General features: G+C 38.8%; 1 protein-coding gene and 1 long non-coding RNA gene across 2 annotated transcripts in view; one reads left to right on the top strand and one right to left on the bottom strand.

Moving 5' to 3' along the window:
* The window catches only part of LOC101170160 (gamma-aminobutyric acid receptor subunit gamma-3), a 130560-nt gene that overhangs the window by 61152 nt on the left and 45371 nt on the right, over positions 1-24037 (top strand). Inside the window, exon 5 of the mRNA XM_023965629.2 lies at positions 9920-9987. Coding sequence (XP_023821397.1) covers positions 9920-9987 — 68 coding nt within the window. The remainder of the gene's footprint in view (positions 1-9919; positions 9988-24037) is intronic.
* Positions 1-24037, bottom strand: part of LOC144984178 (uncharacterized) — a 93145-nt gene that overhangs the window by 53119 nt on the left and 15989 nt on the right. The gene's annotated exons all lie outside the window — the stretch shown is intronic.

The raw sequence follows: 24037 nt of genomic DNA on the forward strand, positions 1-24037 counted from the left end.
AAGGGGACATCTCCTGATTACTCACAGTGACGTCCCCTCACCCTCCCCACCAAGGGGCCCTAAATGGCCAAGGTGCGGTTAAAATTGGCGGGTAGGGTGCTAGGAGGACATCCGCTGCTTGCTGGCAGTGATGTCCAAGCACCCCCCCTACCAAGGGCCCTACATGTCTAAGGTGCAAATAAAACCGAAAGAGGGGGGGCCCACTCCATACGGCAACCATAGGAGGGGGGCCACTGCCTAGTAAACCCCCCCCCAAGGCTCATCGCAGGCTAAGCCCCCCACCCCCTCACCCTATTATGAAGTTATACGAGGAAGGGGGTAAGTTGGGGACAGCTGATAAACTGTCCCCCGGTGGTCAAACAGCTGTCCCCCGCCCCTCCCCCAGCAAGGGGGCCAGGCCCACCCAGCCCAGGGGCCCCACCCCCGGAGGCGCCGACACCCCAGGCCCAGCACCACCCCCCCCACACAGAGAGAGAGGAGCCAGAAAGCGCCGCCCCCCCCCGGAGCATTTTATACATTTTTCATGTACATATGAATCCTCGCTACGTTTTTAATTGTTTTAAGGTAAGACTTTAATTGGCATTTTAAAGTATTTTCTTTAAGGTAAACCAACCAAGCTAAGGTTTAGGTGTGGAAAAGAGCAGCACACTTCCAGAAAACCCTCATTTCAAAAGCACAGCTACTTTGAGTCTCGTTCAGTTAGTGGAGCAGAACATTGCTCTGGAATCGAACCAACACCTCCCCCTCAAGCTTTCACCCACTGAAACTGTTGTAGTCCCAATGCAGCAGAACCATAAGTGCACACATGAATCCATATGGATGCGCCTCAAGTTGGTTGCTTTTGACCTCCAACTGTATAGATGTTCTAACACTGCCAAGATGTGATGATCGGAGCTCTCCCCATCAAAACTACTTCATTCAACGTGATGACATTAAGTGTACACTTAGACAAGTATCACCATATATCATCTAAATGCACTTGCTGACACTGCTCAGCATAAGTGGTGCCAAAATCTATTCCATGGCAAACATTTAGTGTCTACTTTCTTAACTGCAGTAATCTCTCTGCAGTCAAACTTCATTATGATCAGATGGAGAAGGTTTTTTTTTTTTTTTGTACTTTCCAAAAAGGTGTCATATTTTACAAAGTCTGGCTCAAAAAGGCAAACTTGGAACCTCTTCAGAAAAAGAAAAAAAAGATTTGCCTTCTGGGAAATAGAGCAACATGTTGATTTTTGGTTGGGTCAGAATTTCACCCACTACTTTTCAAATAGTGCACTATATAGGGAGTTTGCTATTTTGTCAGGGTCTCTGAATCTACGATGCTAAAATCCAGTGCTGTGGAAACATCAGAGAAGGTTCTACAAAAAACTAGTGTGCATAAAGGATAGACTGGTGAATATAAACCACAATGCATTGCGTTTGAATGATTTGTCCTCGAAAAAAAATGTCTGTAAATTAATCTTTTGGAAATTATCCAAGTTTTCATCATCAGAGCACAGTGGATTCATAAATAGTCTTTATAAAATTGTAATATTTATTTGGCTTTTACTTTGACAAATAAACTACGTTAAATCCAGGGCTCTAGGTAGTCCCGTACTATATCTGAGCATTTGTGTAAACTGATTTGAGCAGTAAGCCCAGAGAGCTGCCTCAAAGATATGAGGTTTCTAAAATCAAATGCTGCTCTAAAGTCAAGAAAATCAACACCAACAAGGTTATTGTAACCCAGCTCTTGATACCAGTTTTAGTCATGTGAAGAAACTGCTCTTTTTGTGGAGGATTAATACATTTGTAAGCAAGATGAAAAGTTGGGTCTTCTTCTTTTCCTTTTGGCTTTTCCCTTCACGGGTCCACGGTGAATCAGCTTCCCGTCTAACCCTGTCTTCTGCATCCTCTCCTATAACACCAGCTACCTTTATGTCTTCCTTCACTGTATCCATAAACCTCCTCTTTGGTCCTCTAGCCCTCTTGCCTGGCAGCATCCTTCTACCAATATATTCACTGTCTTTCGTCTGGATATGTCCAAACCATCTCACTCTGGCCTCTCTGACTTAATCACCAAAACCTCGACTCCCTCCGATTCCATCCTGGTCAGTCCCAAAGAGAACCTCAGCATCTTCATCCCTGCTACCGCTGCTTCTAGTCTTCTCCTCAGTGCCACTGTCTCTAAGCCGAACAACATGGCTGCTCTCATCACAGTTTTCTACTCCTTTGCTTTCTTTAGAGTTGAAACTCTTCTATCACACGACACCCAACACTTTCCCCCACCCATTCCAACCTGCCTGCACTCAATTCTTAACTTCTTTTCCACACTCTCCATTAATCTGGAGCAAATCTATAGCTGCAAATTTAGGTCTAAAGTAAATTGACAACACATTGAGTCAATAGTGACAATCCAATTCATGTTTGAAGTGAGGAACAGGAATCTATTAAACAAATCTTTTCAAGAGTCAAAATAATAATCGAGGACATTAAAGTTGTTTTGAAATCCAAACGCTGAAGTGTAGGTCTGAGTAAGACCTTAAGTTAAATATGTAATCTCAGAAAGTCTATAGTTACTACTAACAACTCATATTTTATGTCTTTAGTTGGAAAACCATCCAAATTGGCTGGAGTCTGTCAGGTCTGATGCAAGTTTAAAGCCTTAATCTTTGGAATCCAAGTCTAGAATTTTAGCTATTATATAAATTTGAAGTCTGTCAAGAACCCATTAAAACAATTATGCCTAACAAGTCATGTCTTTATTAAAGAGAAGTTCTAACTCAGTTTAATAAAATTCATGTCCCCAACTCTTTTGCCTATAGAGTTAACATTTCAAAAACCATAAATCCACCCGTCTTCGATTCTCAACGTCCAGCCCTCCAGTGATTATATCTTTTTTTAATATTAAAACTGTTATAAAACAGATTCATTTCCCTTTAAATTTTAAAATGATTCCTTAAATCTCCTTTTTTTTGAGTCATCAGAGTTTACACATCTCTTTCTCTTTCATTTCTCTCTTATGAGGATTGTCCAGGTATCGTGGATGATTCGCTTTCCATGATTTATTAACTCAAATTATGTATCTAATAGTAAAGATAGTACTTCAGTGTCATTGATATGAAATATCAACCTTAAAACACAATCTGCACTTGTACTACAAGAGTTATGCATTACAGGTAGGCAAACCAGGTACATCTGTGTCCACTTAGCATCTGACATCATGAGTTTGATTTGGGTCACTTAGCGCTCTCATTAAGTCTGTAATTAATTAAGGTGGCTGTGTAAGCTGAAACATTTTCTGTTCTAGTGCAGGTCTGTCTCACAATGATGGAATAATTTTCTCCAAATTGAAAGTACATCTTCTGCTAATGGGATCCGATTTAACATGTATTTGACCGAATGCAACATCTTTGTGTATTTTCCTCCAATGTGGCGCCACACTTGTTTAACTAGGAACATTCTCAGCTGTAGAGACAGTGAAGAGGTTTGTTTTAAAACTCTATTTATCATCATGTTGGAAATACCATCCACAATCTGTCTGGCTGAATCCTAAGCAAACAGCAGGTGGAAAAAGTGTGTAGAAAAAGAAAGGGGGGAAAAAGTGTAGAAAGCACTGGAAGGAAAAACACATGAGTCATTGATCATTTTGTCAATGTGGAACACAACAAAAAGGAAAAAAGTAATCAAAAGGGAGTCACAGCAGGTGGAACACAGAAAACTCTCATAAAAACAAGAGGGCAAAAAGTCTCATTTAGGGGGAACAAGAAGGGCTGGAGTTGAACATGACGACAAAGTTGTAATTTTCCTGAATTTTCAGTGTTTTAAATGAACATAATAATAATAATGCATTTTATTTAGAATGCGCTTTACATTTGAGATAAAATCTCAAAGCGCTATGTTATAGGGGAAGTATAAAACATTGGATTATTTAATTCCGTGCAAGTTATGTTGACTTTTATTTCATATAACTGTTGCAGTCAAATGATATATTAGTTGTTTTGCTATTTGTTCATGTATTGCATGTCTTATCGTCATCGCAATATTGATCATTAACTTCACACGTTGTTCTCCTCATATCGTGTGGCCCTAATGCTACAGCAGCTCCAGCTAAACCAAATATAACATTTTGTGTATACCGTTCCTACTACAGAGTGATGGAAGATTGGTTCAGGTAATTCACAACAACAGAAATTCAGGAAATCAGGCAAAATAAATACAATCCAAATCATTCCAATAAGGCTAATTTATCAGTACTTAATTTTAATGAAATGCTGTTAAAGTGATAAGCAGGTTATATAGGGATGGTGTTTGGTGGAAAACTTTTGCTAAATGGATGGAACAGATGAAAAGGGAGGCTATCTGCTATGACCGGTTAGGGTCAGAGAGAACAGAAAAGAGAAGGACAAACACTGGAGCATCTGTTATTAAAATTACAGAAAAAATAGATGAGCAATGATGTACATTTCTTGATAGGAAATGGCAGACGTGAGGATGGCGTAAAAACATCTGGTTCATCTCAAAACAAAAAGGTATGGCTGAAACAAATCTTAATTATAAGCTTTGTCAAAAATGAAACTTTTCAATCTAGCATTAAAGAGAAATGGGGGGGGGTTTCTGCCCCCTCACTTCAACTTTACCCTTTCTAAATGTCAAAACCAGCAGAATTCTCACTCCCAGAGCTGATGGTTCACAGCAGAACCATAAAGCAGGCACAGAGAAGCGACATCTAAACATAATTGCAAATGCACTATAGTTCAGCAGAAAATTGTCCTTTCCTCACAGACTTCTTCTAATTATTTGAAATCTGTTTCAAGCGCCAAAAACTTTCCTGAATAAATTATTTGAGTCAAGGTCTTAAAGGTCTTTTTGAATATTCATGTAGATCAAAGTTATTCAAATTGTCTAGGCTTCTAATTAGGCAGTTGCAATTTCCGGTAGATCAGAGGTGGGCACTGAGGGCCGCAGTCCTGCATGTTTTCCAGCATACCCTGCTCTGGCATGTTCTGATTGGCTGGACACACCTGAACCAGGTAATCAGCCATGAGTAGGGCAAGAGTATCTGGAAATCATGCAGACACACCGGCCCTCGAGGCCTGGAATTGCCCACCCCTGCGGTAGATGGAGGCCTATAAGAGTAAAGTTTAATCAACGGGATGAATAAATATATAAATATAGATTTTTCTTTCATATACATTTGGGTTGACACAAACCATCCTTTGCTTTGCCTCGTGAGAGGTTTCACACTTGACCCTGTGATATGTGTTTGGATCAGAACAGCTCAAAGTACATTTACATTATATAAATTACGACATGTATTTACTGCGGTTGGAAGCTCTCAAAAAGGAGAAAAAAGATTAAACATTTGTAAGGTATGCGTATTTTGTCTGAAAACCATTATTGATAGTAAAGGCAATTATCTTGATGAGACGGACCCTGGAAAAAAAGTCATTCCTTTTTTAAAGATTCGTTCTTTTGTGTGTAGTAGACACGTTACACGACCAAGTGATCGCTTTATTTTCTTGCACATCTTCTTCAAATAAAATGGAACATTTTTAAGAATGAGAAGCATGGATTTGTATATCAATACATGACAATTGAAGGAGATGAATCTCTTCACAGCCTATGAATGCTAGTTCAAGAGCTATTTCGCCAACCATTAATTTTATTGATACTCTAGAAAAAGGCCCTGTCCTCATATTATTTTGTAGGTTCATTAATTTTTAAATGCAAGCATTAAAGATAATCATTTTCAGAGGTTTTATTTGATTTAATAATTGGGTTTTATTGGGTCTATTTGTAGGTTCAAGTGTACCTAAACTTTGGGTTATTTACATAGACAACAAAACAAACATGGGCCGTATCCGAATTGCTTTCCTACCCTTCCGGCTCCTCCCCACCCCTTCATTTAGCCCTTTTTTGCAGAGTTATGGGAATATGTTTTGAAATTCGAACGTTACTACTAGGGATGGGTATCCTTAAGACTTTTTTGATACTACTCCTCTTTATACATGAAAACCTTTATTTATTTTTTTGTAGAACAATTTAAAACACAATATATGAATTTAACGTCCTTTGCAACACTAAAATAAAATAAGCTGGAAATACTAATAATAATAACTAATAATAATATTTTTTCTTAAGGTAACAGCCTAAAAAGTGCAATAAAGAACCAAAATACAGAGTTTATCAATTGGCCTCTTCATTTAAAGAACCATTACAGTGGATTTAAATGCACAATGTTGCATTTTAATTAATTTTATATTGTATGTCAGATAATGTCGTATTATTGGAGCGCAATATGAATGTGCGGCCTGTTAAAATAATATGATCATTGTTTTTTACGGTGCTGGTAGCCGTATTCCTCTTTCCCCTCATTTTTATTTAAACCACTTATCTTATTTACAGTAAATGTATACCTGAAGGCCTTAAAGTTCATTTCTGGTTGAAAGTACAGGGTGTGTTAAAGTCCCAATTATTTTGTCGAAACGAATTAGTAATTTTTTTTACCCTTGTCAGGTCACGCACTACGTACTATGACAAATAGCTACTTGAATTATATTCAGTTGTGTTTTTGTGTTGAGTACTTTTACATCACACGAACTGTACTTTCCATCATTTTACTACACACATTTTCTTCCCCCTTTCCTTTGACTACAAGGTTTTTTAAGGAAACACTTTAATTCTACCACTTCCTAAATGCTAGTTGTCCAAATTGGCCAAGAGGTTCTCACATGTCCAACAGTTTTTACCAAATTCTTTGCCACTTATGAAGCACAGAAATTGCACAGGGCGCCAGAGGGGGGATTAGGCAAAATCAACATGTCTACATGTAAATACACTTTAATTAAAAAGTGTAGTTGCTGGGAAACCCTAAATGTTTCAGATCAAGTCTGCCTTCATTCAAAATCTATCAAAAATTCCTTTTTTTTCCCTTGCTGTAATCTCATTTGTTACTTTGATGTTGACACTGGGGTCTATTTAAAGACTCTTAGAAATGCCGAGATGCTCATCTTAATATAACTCTGTTATTTTCAGCCTCTTTAGATGAATTTAATGATTAAAATGTTGTTTTTGGGTTTTTTTCCATCTGATGGAGGACATAAAGAAAATTAAGCCAAAATTGCATTTCTGAGTATTTCTTGATTAAATTGTTGTGAATCAGAGCAGACAGAAAAAGTTGAAAAAAGATTGTATTGGCTTCATACAAAAAATATGGTGGGCAGGCTACAAGCTCCTTGCTCTGCTCCATACTCATGCATCCACTTAAAGACTACTAGATAGATGTACGTCCCAGTTTTCCTCATCCAAGCATATGTCTGGCTCAAACTGTAAAGATGGATGGCTTTAATATTGCTCACCATTTTAGTTGCACTCGTTGCAACTAAAATCGTCGTTAGGTTGTGAGGGGCTGTAAGCTAGTGGGACAGCAACAGAAAGGGGAAGAGGGGGGGGGGGGGGGGGTTGTTCCCACCCACAACTCTGAGGCAATTTAAAAAAAAGCAATTTTACTCTACACAGGTTATCCGATTGTCATTTTTTGATAATGGTATTTAAAAGACCACTAGGTACTCTATTTTAATGATGAAAAAGATGATTGGATTGAGGTACAGAAATTAAGCTAGAGTCAAACTTTTTTTCTTTTTTTTTTAAGCTTCTCCCTTGGCATCGATATCCGTTTGTAAAACGAGTTAAAACAATAAGGACAAACTTCCATTGAATGAAGTGGGAAAGTCACTGGTGACCAGCAGAAGGGTGATTCATGGTGTGGGCTCGAAGAGTGATGGAAAAAAAAATCTGTAAGTGTAGTTGCAGTGGAGCCCCCTGAGTCACCTGAGAAATTTGGGAAAAAATCATATTAAATGTAAAAATATTTATGACTTTGTGTTATAAGAAATATCCACAAAAAATGTCTGTAAAACATGAAACAAAGTATGTCACAAGTCAGTTGAACTACTATTTGGTATTTGTAAGGTGCTCCACAGGGCCTCTCTCTAAAGCAGTCATTAGCTGGGGTTCATGGACAATCAGAATAAACGCCTGATCAGAATACAAATGCGTAATGTAAACACATGGTTCGGAACACTCTGCCTCAATCAGAGTCATTTGGATCAAAATTACCTTCCGATCGAGATAGGTGGGTTATGCAGATTGTTGATCCGTTTATCGTGGTGCACGAAAACAGTTCATTCCGATTGTGGGTCACTACTGCGCTGGTTTAGGTCATGCGTTTCCGAGAAGGCTTAAGAGCGCGATCGGGATTGGTCGGATGCTCTAAGCGGGTAAACTTGACTCGCAGCTTCGTGTTTGCTGGCAAGGGAAGGATGTTTTGTTACAGTATGCACTCCAGACCACAGTCTGTCCGGCCGCTCTGCGGGAGCGAGCTGCTGGACTCTGGAGAACCGTATCTCCAAGCAGAGGGCCGGCTTTGGGAAGGTGTGTGAGCTGGCGGAGGTGGCTTTTGAATGCGGAAATGCCGCCCCTCACAGTCCTGAGAAACCGTGTAAATGTGAATTTTGGTTTCCAATCGTGTCCAGACAAAATAAAGGCTGATGTTATTCCCACATATTTACGTGCAGCAAAGATGCACATCGCTGCATTGCCAGCATGGATTTTAAGTTCATCCTAAGCTAAATGTTGTGAGTGAAGCACTGGCCGCACTGACTTAAAAAATTATGAGCCAACAGGCACTTGATTGATTGATTGATTTTATTTAAGTGTCATGCACTAATGTGTCCAGCCCACACGGGCTTATATGACACTGAAAGACCAAATACATAATACACAAAGAAACATGCCCATCACACAAATCCAATAACCCCCCTAATCAGAGTAACAGAATACAAAGTGTCCATTCTCATTGTACATGCCTTTGACACAAAATTTGCTAAACAAAAAATTTCATTTTCAAAAAGCCGACGTAGGATTTTTTGTAAGGGTTAATGGCCGACGAAGTGTGTGGTTATTACTTTTTAACGGAACCGTCCGATGCGACGGTTCAGGCCGACTTCGAAGGCCATTAACCCCCTCATACCATGGTCACTTACAAAAGTAATACATATTAACCAGGTTTTAGTCCTTAACTCTTGTTTTTTTTTTCCGATTTGGATCGCTTTTCTCACGCGATGCGCCGCATCACGTAACATATAGTCCGCGTCGCGCAGTGATACAAAACATTTAAGCTAGCTGACCGAAGTTCTTTTTTCACCGTGCGGTTATCAGGTTTTAATGCATACCCAGCAGCCAATCAGAATCGAGTATTCAACCGGACCATGGTATAACTTCAGATAATAATCATAACAATAAAAGCACGTTTAGAAGATCATCTCGCTCTATGCTGCAGCTCTGTTTGTTTACAACAGAACTCGCTATTTCTTCTTCTGCGTCTGTTTCCGATGTCCAAATGATTTTTTCCGACCAGAAGTGTGGCGTATGTAAACGTTTGTTATAATTGGCAGAAGTTTTTCCGGGCCAATGTCCAAAGTTCAATTCGAATCCGATCTTTGATCCGATCAAAGACATTATGGACATTTAACCGCTGCTGCTGATGTTGTGCTGTTCTTTCACATTTCTTAAGATCCTCTTTCCTCAAACTGGGTTAAATGCTGTTTCCAAGCTCATTCTGCTGAGGCTATATCCTGCCTGGAAATGCTATTACCTGCCATGGTGGCTCGGGAAGTTCTCCAGGAAGCCTTGAGAAGCTTTTTCTAAATTTCACAAGTGCAAATCCGTCTTCTACCGGTGGATTGATGGCTCTGCCGTGAACCAAAACGGAAATAAATCCATTTTATTTTGCCAAAGTGACACTATGAATAATGATAAGCCAGGTTTTTAACTCGATTATTTCTTTGATCTTTTTTTGGGGTTTGGATGGGCAGCAGGATGAATCTTCTGACAAACCGCTAAATCATCTGCTCATCTCTCCTTCTGTTCATAGAAAAACCGACCGTCATCAATGTGGGCATTTATGTCAACAGCATCGGGCCCGTGTCGTCCATCGATATGGTGAGTCGGAGTATTATTCCCCTCTTTCCTCCACCCTAACATGTTTATTTGTCCATTATCTAACATCATCCAAACTGAGAGCCTTCATTTGTCACGCTGCATTTGGAGGTCACCTGGGCTTCCACAGCTGTTTTTGTTGGCTGCCAAAGGCAAGAAAGACAGGTGTAGGTGCTTTTTTTTGTGGGCCAGCTGGGATTAAGCCAAACTCTCTGCCAACAAACCGAAGGAAGGACTCATTGTCTTCCTCTTTTTATTTGCTTTTATCTTGAAAATCTTTGCTTTTATTTTTGGGAGTGAAAGCTCGAGCAAAACGTGACCACCTCTTAGTCGAGTTAGTGGACCATTTTGGCCTTGAACGAAACGGCTTAATGGATGGACGGGTTCTGTCTTTGGCATCTTTGTGCTAACTGTCAGAGCCATCAAATAAGACATTTCTTTGTGGAGAGAATTTCACACAACCCAATGGTTTGCTTCAGAACCATTAGATGAACGTGATCTGATCATAGGAAGGATTTTGCACCTTAATACCAGATGTTGGGTAGCAGCTGTTGCTTGGCAACATTAGAAATTTCAAGATATCAAAGCAATTGTATGTTGTGTGTCTCTCCCCTCCCCCTCTTCTTTTCTGTCAGCACAGAGTCACACCGGTATTATTTCAGATTAGATATGCACTTTTAAAAATACATTCTATAAATAACTATACATCCTGTCAAAGACTAGATCCAAAGATTTACTCAGCAAGTCTTTTTGGTCATAAAAGAATAAATCTGTGACGGCTGAAATAAAAGTACACTTTGGTTCAAAGGGATTCGACTTGACAAAGTTGTCCCCATTAATTATTCAGGTTCTTACCATGCTGTCATTCCACAGAAGGGTATTTAGGATTGCTCCCAAGGTTAATTGAGTTTAGACCAGCAGTTCATTACCTTGATGTTTTTTGAGGACATGGCCAGAGTCTTGCAGTCCCTTCGGTAAACACAGAACTCGCCGACCAGCGTTTTATTCCTTTAAAATCAACAAAGATGAAAAGCAATTTTTTTTTTACATTTCTTACAGCAGAGAAGCAAACTTAACAGACTTATCATGCATATCAAGAAGCTGCCGGAGGACACATCTGTACGCACAGCTCTATAGTGCAACTAATTTGGTCGCATTAGATCAAATTTCAACAAAAATCTCAGGTTACCATCCATTTATAAAACATCTCAGTGACTCCAAAAGCATCCTAGTAGTTCAAGAACTGATGCACATTAAGCACATATTGTTGTCAAAACCAGTCAGAGATGGAAAAGATTGTGAGCTCACCTCTGATTGGCTGGGTCTTGGCCTGCACAACATACCGCAAATGTATCGCTATCGCAATATCCAGCTCTGCAATATCCATATCGCAAAAGACGGAAAAAATCGCAATAAATCGTAAACCTTAAATGTGTTAAAACAATCTTATGCCAGCTTGAGGCATTTAACGAATTAAATAAATCCCTTTATGGATTTGACCAATCGGATGGATTGGTCACGTTGTTGACCAATCAGATGGAGGCCTATTATGTTAGATTTTTGTCACCTATGTCGACGAGGGTCATTTGCAGTATAACTTTTAAACTGTTGCAATGAAATAGGAATGATGTATTTGGTTATTTTGCTATTTGTTTAAATACCGCAAATTATATCGTTATTGCAATATTAATCTCTAATATCACGAGTTTTCCTCATTGTGCAGCGCTACCTGGGTCCATATTTTCCTATTTGCAAATGCTGGAGTCAGAGGGATGATAGTAGCTAGCCTCCTCCAAATCTCCTTCACGAGATTTGCATCGCTTCGATATTTCACACCAAGCCTCTTTCAGCTGTAGGTGGTGGACATGCACTAGTAAACAGTAGAACAAGAAGAAGCCCCTCCCTGCTTGTCAAGTGTGAACACCTTGGGCTATAAGGACACGCGTTAGCACATTCTTGAACGCTTGTCACATGCCCAGTGTGTACGTAGGTTTATACTGTTTCATTTTGAGTAATTCTATCTTGTGATGGTTTTGAATTGACTTCCTGTTTGGGCAGCTATGCTGACGGCTGTTTTATTTGTTAGGAGAATGACATCTGAATGAACTCTCCGTTTCAGATTCTCCATTAGTTTGCATCCATACCTTATATATTTATATTAGATTTTATATTTATATTATTCCAATAAGAGACGGACCATGAAAAACAACCTGCTTATTATTCCAGAGTTTTATTCTAGAACAGCTGAAGACTTTGATGACACAATGTTCATTTTTTTAGATGAAGCTAGGAGTCTGTTTTCCTTTTACCCATTTTGTTCCCTTTACTTGACGGCTTTTCTGACCCATGAATCATTTAAGCGCTAAAGCGACGGTGGAAGAACCAGTTTTCTCTTTGCTTTCAGCTGCTTTTCCCCCCTCTTCTGTGCTCCACTCTAGTTTTCTTTACGCTCTTCTGTATTGACAAACTGCGCACCATGCTGAGAAAGGATGCAGAGAAATGCCAGCTTTTAGACAATAGCACTTTCAAAACCTTTTGTTGCAGTGGAACTCTATTTGATGGCTGTCAAACTGCATCATATTTGGGTTATTTTGTTGAGGCAACAATAGAAATGGAAGCTAAATTCCTGTATGGCAGTTGGAGGGTAAAAATTTACCACAGGAGGCAACAGACTGAAAATGTTTCATTTTAATGCAGGAAGGTAGGGGTTTTTAAACCTCCATTTTTCACTAATGAAGCATAATTCAAATTGATCAAAGATAAAAAAATACCACTTAGTTTTGGTGTAAAATTTGCTACTGAGTATTCATGACTAGCTGAAATCATTAGAACCATTTATTTATTTTTCATTTACCAGTATTTATATATTTTCTTTAAGATTGTGGGAGTCATTTTTTTTTTTTTTACCTCTGAAGACATCATATTTGATCTGATTTGATTTATTGATTTATTTCAAGCATCATAGTCAAAGCAATAAACAATTTACACATATTTATCAAACTCATTACAGAAATTATGAAATACATAGATTAAAAAGACAGAAAATAAAACAAAACAAACAGGGTTTTTTTTACAACTGTAGTTAATTTACTTAACAGGGGCTCTGTCAGAGAAATGGAAGACAAATCAAAGAAGAATCTGGGTCTTAAGGGGTCAAATCACAGAGCTAGTACTCGGCACAGTTAGCAGCTGCTGTGCATCGTCACTGTAGGTAGCACGTAGAGGTTAGCATTTATAAGAAACAAAAACCCGATCCTTCTTCTGTCGTATTTCTTGGAAGTTGTTTGCATTAAGACAAGCCAATGGAGATAGTTGTCAGTTAAAAAAATTTCTAGCAGTTATTTGTCCCGGACATCCGACTCGTGTTTCCACGGGAGACACATAATCGTCTTGCTAGCTTGAGTGAGCTAGATTGACTGAATTCGGCAACAGGTCAAGTCTCCTGCTGCGCTTTATGGCAGTAAAATGTCGTGATCCGTTCATGACAAACAAACATCTAGTGGCGCATTTATCTGGTAAGCTTGAAATAGGAAGTGCTAATTTTAATCGTAATAATTCAAATTTCCGATACTGATCGGGAGATGACATCCAATATTGATTGTCACCAACCATGTGATCGGGCCCGATTTCCGATCACGTGATTGGAACGGGACATCCCTAATTTTTATGTGAAAAATCAACAACTTTATGAAACTTAAATGTAAATGGGTTTGCCATTAGTTCTTGTTTACTTTGTTTGTTTGTACACACAGTAAATATACACTTATTTTGGAAGAGCTTCAAGGAATCTGGGAAACATCACCTGCACTGTTCAGTATCCTGGTACTTTAATCTCTGAGTCACACTGGCTGAATGTTTGGCTAAAGATGTCCTGGATTGATTTTAAGTCGGGGATTCAGATAGTTTAAATTATGTGATATGAATCAAATCATTGTCCCTAGTAGTGCGACAATTTTCACAAACAATCCCAAAAAAGAAGTAAAACCCACAAGTCCAACAAAATTGGTCTTATGTAGTACTCTGAATCTGTTGCTAGCCAGATTATTTTGACCATAAACAGATTTTATACTGGAAGATCCTCCGAACTGACATTTTCCACTAATTCTTGAGTAATGTAGACAATATCTTTTATGTTACTTTCACACTCTCTTTGGAAGTCTTAAACCAAATGTAACAACTAAATGTATTTTAATTCTTGTTTTTTCTTAAACTTTGGAGTTTTAAATGTTGTTTAATCTTAATTAAGTTTGTAAAACACAATTTTAATGAATTGTCTGTAGTCACAATATTTTCTTTGAATATGAAGGTTTTTCAGTCCCAGGTTGCTGTCGTTGGCCTGCTATAAACTTTGGTATATCTTAAAAGTGAAAAAATATGTAGATTGAAGTTTGAAAAGTTTTAGATTTGCATCTAAATAAATATGTTTTATTTTTTTGTCCATTTTTTCTTGGTTGGCCTTGCATGAGTCCAAATGTAGTTCCTGTATGATCCCGGTGCATCATCACTAGGATCGTTTCTCGAGGAGGCGCTGATTGGCTCTTCTCTGTCAGGGACGACGGATGTTGGTTAGTGGAACGTGAATTCAAGTCTGGCCCCACGGCTGACTGGACCAAAATCAGTCCATAGCAGAAACCATTGTATATATGTCTGCATCCTGCTATTATAATATCTGTCCTCCGCTGAAATATAGCAATGTAAATCAAAGAGAACATTCAGCTTTATTATTGTATCACAGTTCACTGGAGGCTCTTTCTCCAGTTCATCGCAAAATATCAATTTTCTGTGTTCTCCCAGCTTCTGTGGGTGTGACTTCCACATGACAAAACCAGGTCAAATCACAGTTGTGACATATAGTTATGATGGATCCTGATAACTCCAGCTTCAATCTCTGAAGACTTTCAACAATTTTAAGGAGCAAACTCCTGAAGGTTTGCCCTTGAACAACACTCATACATTTTCATTTTAATTCAAATGCATCCCCGAACGATAAGAGTAATAATTTAGAACTTTTGACGATTAATGGCTGTGTTTTAACAACACCAGCAGCTTTAAAGTGCTCAGACATAAAGGCTGGTGCTGGGAGGGTCTGACAGCAGCTGGTGAATTAAATGACTAAGACGGATGCACTTTGACATCAACATTATGTTCTTTTCTGTGCTCGAGGAAGCGAGTGGGTGGCATCTGTGGGAAAAGCCGGATTGGGTAGAAAATCATTACAACCGTTCGAGCACTGAGTATCAGGTAAAAGCAAAAATAAGTGGCTTTAATTGGTAAAAACCGTCCAAAAAAAAAAAAAAGGTAATGTGGATAATCTTTGTGTATTTCCAAACAAAGTTTATAGAAATGATATTATATTATGAAAACCAGCATCTATTTTTCCATTAACTACTTTTACAAAATGCAAGCAATAAAAAAATACTCTAAAATGATGATTATTCAAATTTAATTAGCCAGGTTCTCCATTCTTTCTTTTATTGGTGGATGATTAACCAATAAAAATGGTGCCGTCAGATACAGGTTATTGACGGCATTGTGGAGAAGCAGCACTAGCACAATAAGTGTTTTAGGGCTGTTAAAAATACTGTAACTCTTCAATTATTTACACAATTAACGTAATTCCAGCAGATTCAAAAGCCAGAAAAAGCACTTTGCATCTTTATGCACAAAGGGGTTGCTTATTGCTGCAAAGTTGATATGAAAAGCCGCTTTTCTCCATGTCAGAATCAGCTGATTCACGTTGATCGCCTAAACCAGGGGTCACTAACTAGCGGACCGGATTGGGACCCAGACGCTGGGTCATGGGGACCCGGATGCAAAACGAATACAATGGATGTCTCTATTTTAAATGGTGCTGCTCTTGTTGTCGTGCAACCAACACATTCTCACTCCAAACTCGTCATGTATTTCGTGGTAACTAGTTAGCATAGTTAGCATTATTAGTGGTTTCGTGGTTAAAACGTCACTTTTTGACGTTTTAACTTGTCGTTTTTTCGATGTGCTGCCTGTTACCATTAGATCAAGGTACCACAACCCTCGGGCCGTGAACCAGTACCGGTCCGCGATCCGAGAGCCATTTGGTACCGGGCTGCAGACAGGAAAAAATGCATACGCTGAAGTTTTGTTAAGGAAAACATCCGGATTCTGTTCACATCGGTGAAACGGTTGAAGAGCTACGGTACGTTAATGTGTGCTATGTACTTGTCTCTGGAGACATCTCTGGTGTTAAAGAGACAAATACGTCAGAAGATGTAGTCTCTGCAGGCATAACCTTTACGACCTGCATTACAGAAAAATGCACAGGTTTAAAGGCATTTTCTTAGAGTAAATAAACAATTGTTTGGTAATTAATTAAATGAAACAATGGTGTGAATTGCAGTAACTGGATAAACTACAAAATTTTATATCACAAAAATTCGACTTCATCACAAAACTTAAAATAATGCACACGTTTACATAGATTATTTTGATAAAACCTGCAAATTAGGTCATCTTTTCCCCTCAGAAGCCGTGAAAGTTGGCCTTAGAGGACAATAAAATTAAGGAACCATACAATGACAGCTTACAGCTAAAGTGACAAAAAAACCCTGATGGAAAAATTGCATGGCTGGTAAGACCTGCACTGCTGCAGCTGCTCTTGAGCAGAAGAGGAAGTGCTTTTGCCCACTCGCATCAGATTTAAGTGCCGGAGCAGGCGATTTGCTTTTCCTTTCTTTTTTTTTTTGTCTCTGGCAGGAAGTGGAGAGCTTCTATTATAACGGCTGCATGACATTTGGGTCACATCTCAGCTTTTCAATGGAAACAAAAACATCTCGACTAGCTCTTCATGGAGACGGGCAAAATTGCACAAAAATCCCTTCACTCTGAATAGATTAACGTCTGAGAGGTTGACTGACAATCTGATGGTGACTCTCATATGTGGAGATCTTTAGTCAAAAGTTAAAATCTTTAGTATTTTATCTGAAAAACTATCATGTGTTTGTTACAAACTAGAGTGCACTTACAGCATAAAAGAGGACTTGTATATTAAGAGTGTTGAGACAGCCTGACAGATATTCTGTTGTAAGAGAAACACAAGTACTCCACACACAATTTATGATCTAAAAAAGCAGTTTTAGGCTTTTTATAGCAACAAATGACAGACTCCTAAGATTTGGTTTTATGCCTTTTATAGAGTTTCTGCTTTTTCTTGTGCAGACCTGTCATGTTTTTCTAGGCTCTTTATTCACTAGGTATGAGGATGCGCTGCAGCAAATGCAGTAGAAGGCCTTTTGCCGTTAATGAATACCGGTACCAAGGAGGGTTTTACCTTTTCATGGGAGACACATAAGTCAGGATGGCCTTTACAGAAGCTCTCCTTAACCAGACACAAAGCATTTCATCATCAGCTTTTTGGTTATTATCTCTGGCTTTAACCATTTGATGATGCTAAATATTCGTCACTCTGCATATAGCTATTTTTCAGCCCATAAATTGTGATATTAGTTTGGCAAGAGAAGTGTTTTCCCAAAGTTTTATTTTGCACCCAATGAATGAAATGGGGCAAAAAGAAGTAATGAAAAGAGACAGTCAAGGAACGAATTGAGCACCCCATAGGAAAAGCTGGCCTTTGGCAGCATTGGTTTACAAAACTCGAAGCAATCTTTCATCCTGAACATCTAACATAAGTGACTGTTTGGGGGACAAGCTCCTCTGCTTTTAAAGCCTTCCAGTCTTTGCTCTGATGACTAAGGGTGTATTCAGACTGGACACATTTGGTTCGCTCAAAGTGAACCAGAGTTCCTTTCCCTCGATAATCCGGAACAAATTTTCACTCTGAATAATCACAAGCGGACCCTGGTGGGGAACCAGGAACCGCTCTCTGACCCATCGTTCGAGGTGATCTTGGTTTGTTTCCAATTGGACTGAGCTTTGGTTTGCTCTGAGATTCCTCAGTCTTAATGCCATCCGTCCTCATAGCGGAACAACTGAACCAAACAGAGTAGGAATGTACAGATGAGACGCAGACAAATGTAAAGCAACGGTTGTCAAACAGAAATAAGGATCCAACTGTTTATTTGTGGGAACGTTTATTTTAACACAGCTTAAAACACTTGTTACATGCTTTCCTGTGTCTCTTTACGTGGCATGTGCCGCATGCGCTGCTGTGACGTCATCCTAAAAGCCACCTTGTGGTTTCCTTAACAGAGTTCTCTTAAAAACACACCGTAACTCATTGAGATGTGGTCGATGAGTGGAGGCTCATTAAAACAATGCTTAACATGATCTACATTGCTTTTCACTGTTTTCCCGACAATCTATGTCATAAACACTTATCCGCCTACCTTCATACCCTCATCACTGCAGTTCCTTGCATCCTCTAAGTTAAAGCCAACACCTTGCCAGTAACCACCTTGCAGCATGCCTCCATCGTACCAAAGTAACAAGTGTTGCTCCCGACGTTCAGAACTGGTAACCGAACTATAAAGTTTTAATAAGTTAACTTAAGGATTGTAAAGTGCAGCACGTCTGTCTTTCACTTGTTGTTATGACCCGCCCTTGTAGGTCCTGGCCAATGACTTTAGAGACCCTTAGTCACATGGTTATGTTTACAAGTTTTGGTCCATAACGGAATGGTCTGCTGGATGCCAGTCTGAATACAGACCAAACACAAAGTTCGGGACTCAATCTGGAACAAAGATTTTTTCCAGTCTGAATACACCCTAAAAAAAAAAAATCTAAAATATGCATTTGTAAATAGAAACGTATCTACGCAACTAAATTATACTTGAAGTTCTACAAAGGACGAATAGAATAACATTCCTCATAGCGTTCCAGTTAGAAATATTTGACTTAAATGAACTTGTGTGAAACTGCTTTAACTACTGTCTTTTACCACTCGGGGATACTTTCAATAAGGGGGGCATTTACTGGAGTTTATTTATTTATTTATTTCAAAGATACCCCAAATTATTAATATTGTTTAAGAATTGTATTAACTGAGGGAAAAAACAAAGGTCTTAACTAATGTCTCCTCTAAATATAAATAACTATATGTCTTCTCGTGACAACAGCCGTGTTTACAACAAACTGTGACTGTTGAAAACTTTTTGTAGCTTTTTTCTTGCATAAATGTTTATTCAGTCGAATTGAAGGGGTTTCAAGTATGTACCACCTTTGGATCATTGTCTGGTTGTGGTTATTCATCTATTTTATTATTTATGGCAAGTCTTCCAGGTGACTGTTGTAATGCTCTTCTTTTTCTTTTTAAGAAGGCTTTCAAAATGTTAATCTTTTTTTCCTAACATCGATGGGATTTCTTTATCCAATTATTTTCAACTATCTAGATGTTTTTGTCAAATGTGAGACGAGTATCTAGGTAACTTTAGTTTGAAACTTGAAATCGTCTTGTTAATCAAGTCAGAATTTAAAATAGTTGAGTAAAAACAGTCTGACCTTTACTTCATCAAGTGAGGCTTTCAATTCTCATGTGGCTCTGCTTCCTCATCCTCCTGGATGAGATGTTGTTATATCCTCAGTAGGCCTGCACAATATACCGCAAATTTATCGTTAGCGTGAAATCAAGCTGTGCAATATGCATACCGCAAAAGAAGGCAAAAATCGCAATAAATGGTTACCTTAAATGTGCTAAAACAATTTCATGGCAGCTTGAAATATTGAACAAATGAAAAAATCCCTTTAAGCATTTAACCAATCAGGACCCGTTTACATTGTTGATCAATCAGATGGAGCCCTTTTATCTTTGATGTTTGCGTCCTACGTCGACAAGGGTCATTTGGAGTATAATTTTTACACTGTTGCAGTGAAATGGAAATTATGTTTTTGGTTTTTTTGCTATTTGTTTATATACCGCAATTTATATTGTTATCGCAATATTAATTACCAATATTGCATATCCCGAGTTTTCCTCATATCGTGCAGCCCTAATCCTCAGTCATTTTTGTCTGTCAATTACTCCTGCTTTGGTTCCACAATGTTCCACGTTTTCATTTGAGGGCGGTGGTGCGGCGGTCGACCTCTGCGGGCTCGATTCCCGCCTTGCCCGCCCATGTGTCGAAGTGTTGAAGACACTGAACCCCACCTTGGCTCTGGTGGAAGGTTGGCGCCAGTGTTCAGCAGTCCGACATCAGTGTGTAAATGGGTAAATGGGACTGTAACTGTAAGGCGCTTTGGGCCTTTGAAGAAGGTAGAATATGCTATGTAAGTATATGTCATTTACCATTCTCCATCTGTAAATGAATAATCTTGCTTTCGTTTTCTTATTCTTGTTTTCCAATTGTTGGTATAGCAGCATGTTTGTGCCTTTTTGGGACCTTTCAGCATACCTCACTTTGTCTGACAGTCTCTATTGAGGTATTTTTATTTGAGTAATTTAGAAATTAGATTCAAAATTCAAAAAAATTACTATAATTCCCGTTGATTTATAATACTTGTTTTTGTTCCTTCTGAAGCCAGTGAGGTTCTTTTTATGTAATTAAAAAAAACCATTTGATATTCTGTGACATTTTACTGAATATTTGAACCCCGCAGTGTTTAAATTGGCCCAATCAGCAAAAACTGCACAAATAACCAAACTTTGTACTCCTTCAAGGTTTAGATTTCGAATTTGAAATAAATATTTGTGGAAAGAAGTTTAGTTATTCGTCTACTGTTTCAGAGAAAAAAAGGAAAAGTTATTTTGCTGTTTAACATTTATTTGCAAAAGAGAATAATGATATGTAAAAGACAAAGTTCAATCTTCCATTTTACATCACACTTGTCTAAAATCAGAGATTTACGGTGCGAGAGGTTTTTCTGACATAGGACCTTATGACCACCTTTCCCCTCTCAGTTCAAATTTGTACCTGATGTGAAGAAAGCCATTGATGCATGCTCAACAGACAGTCGTCTACATTAGTCCTGATAAATCTGTTTACATGAATAATCTCTGAAGAGCTGTCATACCTAGAAGGAGGGAAATGGCTTCGTTTGACAGATGCAATATATCAAAGCAAGGTGTGTGTGTTTGGATTGTAGGAATGCATTTGTAAAGCCAGGAGCATCTTATCTTCATACTTCAGTGTTTTGGCTGATAAAACCAAAGAAATACAGACTTCTTTCTGCACCTTTTCCCAATTTTTGATTGAGGTCCCGCTACTACTATGTTGTTCATGTCAGACAAGTGAAAGCTTCAAAAGAACTAATTTTCTTTTTGGTTTTCACAAATCCTCCCTCATCCAGGTCTGAGATCAAGGTCGCCCTCGGCAACGACAAGGAAGTCAAATTAGCCAACATTTGAGTCCTTGACATTATCCGTGACAAACGCATTTATCATTCCCTGATTAAAAGAAAAGAGACAAAGAGAGACAATGACTTAGACGGAGAAGACAGATTATTATTCCCACTGGCATGCCATCAATCCTCTCACTCATCTTGGCGCAGAGATTCCACATCTATTAGTCAGCACCAGCACATCCAAGATGTTGTTACTGACCCATAACCGAAAGCCGGTCACAGCAATGCGGCGCAGCCAGGTTTTTAATTTCTACGATTGTGCTCTGTTGAATCACGAGGCTTTTTCACTTTGTTTACATATCTCTGCAAACAATCAAGTCTGGGAGTGGACGATAAGTGGTTGCTTCGACATTTTTTTCTCTCCCTGTACTGCGAACCATATATTTTTTTATTTGGGTGATTAGACATAAAAGCTGACATCTGAACCATTAAATTAACTGAAAAAAATTGTTTGTAAGATGGAGGAGGTAGATATTTAAATGCTAAGACAATTTCAGTGAAATGCCTAAACTGTTCTAGTTTTAGTATTTTTTGGACTAAAGCAAATATATATTTTTCTGGGTAAGGTCTTTGGAAGGGCTGCTTGTTAAAGTCCCACTCTGATCATCTTTTGATCTATTTTCAAAGCATTCCCACTTCCCAGTGGTCTTTTAGTTATAATTATGCCGTTTTTAGTCAATAAAAAAACCTGTCTGGTTTTCTGCAGTTTCTGCAGAGCGGTAGTAGTCCATTAGAATTTCACCTTTGAGTTGTGGGCGGGACCTTTGGCACGGTGTAAGCCTTCAATTGAGTAGTGAGCGAAGTACTGACCGCACATAAATATGCACGTGTCAGTAGCAAGCCACAGTCCGACCTTTCGGCTTATCCCGTAAGGTGTCGCCACAGCAAATCAGCATTCACTGATACGCACAGGTGGTTTGGCAGACAGACTACGCCGGATGCCCTTCCCGACCCAACCCTGTATTTTTAAGGCATAGGGAGACCCTGATGTGTAGTAGCGTGAAGGTTTTGCCTAAATACCCACACTGGATTCTGGCTCATTGTACGCCCTGGGAAGCAAACCCTGTCCTGTATGACAGCCCTACACCCAGCCAACTGAGATATCCAGCCGCTGCTACAGACTGATTAAGTTCCTAATGTCTAACAGTAAGGCTGAGCGCAAGATGCCCACACCTATCACTTGGACAGGACTATCAGCTCTCTGTGCCCAACCTGTGTTTTCTACGACCTCTCCATGCCCCAAAGGACAAAATTAGGTGCATCAACATCTTTACTCTACGGCTCACCGAGCAGTGTACGATCTTGATATTTCTTCCAGACCCCCAGTTTGACCTATACAGGGTTTCATTTTTTATTTTTTATTTTTTTAAACTAAATTTCTCGTTGTAGCATTTTAATTGAGAAGAAACCGGGAGCTAAAAAGTATTAAACGCCCAAAACAGGTTGGAGACCATTGGGTTAAGGTAAAACACCAAGGCAAAACCATTAAAACATGTAAATTTGATTTAACTTGAGGCAAAAGTTTAGTTTATTTAAAAAATGGGATTTTCTTCTTCCCTTAACCTCCACCTGTTGAATGGAGTCTGGTGCTTATGAGATGTGAAAGCCTGAGTAGATGGAATGGCTTAAGTAGATTAAAAATCTTAATGGTAGTGAGACTGAGATCTAGGGGCTTTCTTACACCCTTCTTTTTATTTTCAGATGAACTAACAAGCTTAGTTTTGGTTATGTATCTTAACAGGGCTCTCAGGGTGAGTCTCATTATTCCACGTATTGCCTAATTACATTACGATTGGCTTTTTTAGTCCTTTTCTTGGTTATATTCCTCATTGTTTTTTAGAAATTTGTATATATTTTTCATAAAAATGATAAATCTGTTTCTTCAGTTTCCTTCTGGATGAAAAATGGGTTTATGACACTGCAAGTTATTGCAATTCCACATTTTTGGGAGGTGAGGCTGTGTTTTGTCGGTGGCGTTCAAATCCTGTGATCCTCATCAGAAAATGGTGAACTGTCTGTCTATGTGTTCAGTGATAAACACAATGAAAGCCCTGACTATTCTTTTTGAAATATAGATGAATGAATGGAAGGGACAGAAAGACGACGAATCCGACCGCAGTGGGTTCTTGCTCTGCAACTTTGGTTTTCCAACAAACCTGTGTTTGCACTTAAACCTTAAAAAAAAGTGGTAGAAAGAGTGTATTCAACAGCCGCCTGGTGGAACTCACTGAATTATTGAGTCCATGGAAACCAAAGGACTTTCTGACCCTCCAAAAAACACGAAAGAGGCTATTTATGTGGCAGCGACACACACTCACAGATGCTCCTCCACACAGTCAAACGCAGCCATCCATCTGTCTATGATTAACACGCACACGTGATGGGGGGGCATACATCAAAGGCCTCAGTCCTCTTCAGAGGAGTCTCTTAGTGCTAAAAAGGAACATTGTGTTTCATTTCCTATGGCACTCCATCCCTCTTTTTTTCTCCTTACTCTTGATGGTTTCTTCACATCTGCGATGGGTTCCTTCACAGCATTACAATCAAATCTATTCCTCTACGCTGTTGTTGTCATTTTCCTGGATTTCATTTGTCAAAAGTCTGAAAGAGAGGAAATGTACAGGAAACGCTCTCTTTGTTAGCGCATTAGGTGCACACTCTGTATATACTATTAGATGTGGAGAAAAATGCATCATTTTAGTGGCAAATGACTTTTATCAAGATATTTTAGATTTTCTAAATACTATCGTCAAATGAGGATGTTTCTATTTTTAATTGTTTA

This window comes from Oryzias latipes, chromosome 2 (assembly GCF_053564925.1).
Source record: "Oryzias latipes strain Hd-rR chromosome 2, Olatipes_Hd-rR_3.1".
In the NCBI taxonomy this organism is placed as follows: domain Eukaryota; kingdom Metazoa; phylum Chordata; class Actinopteri; order Beloniformes; family Adrianichthyidae; genus Oryzias; species Oryzias latipes.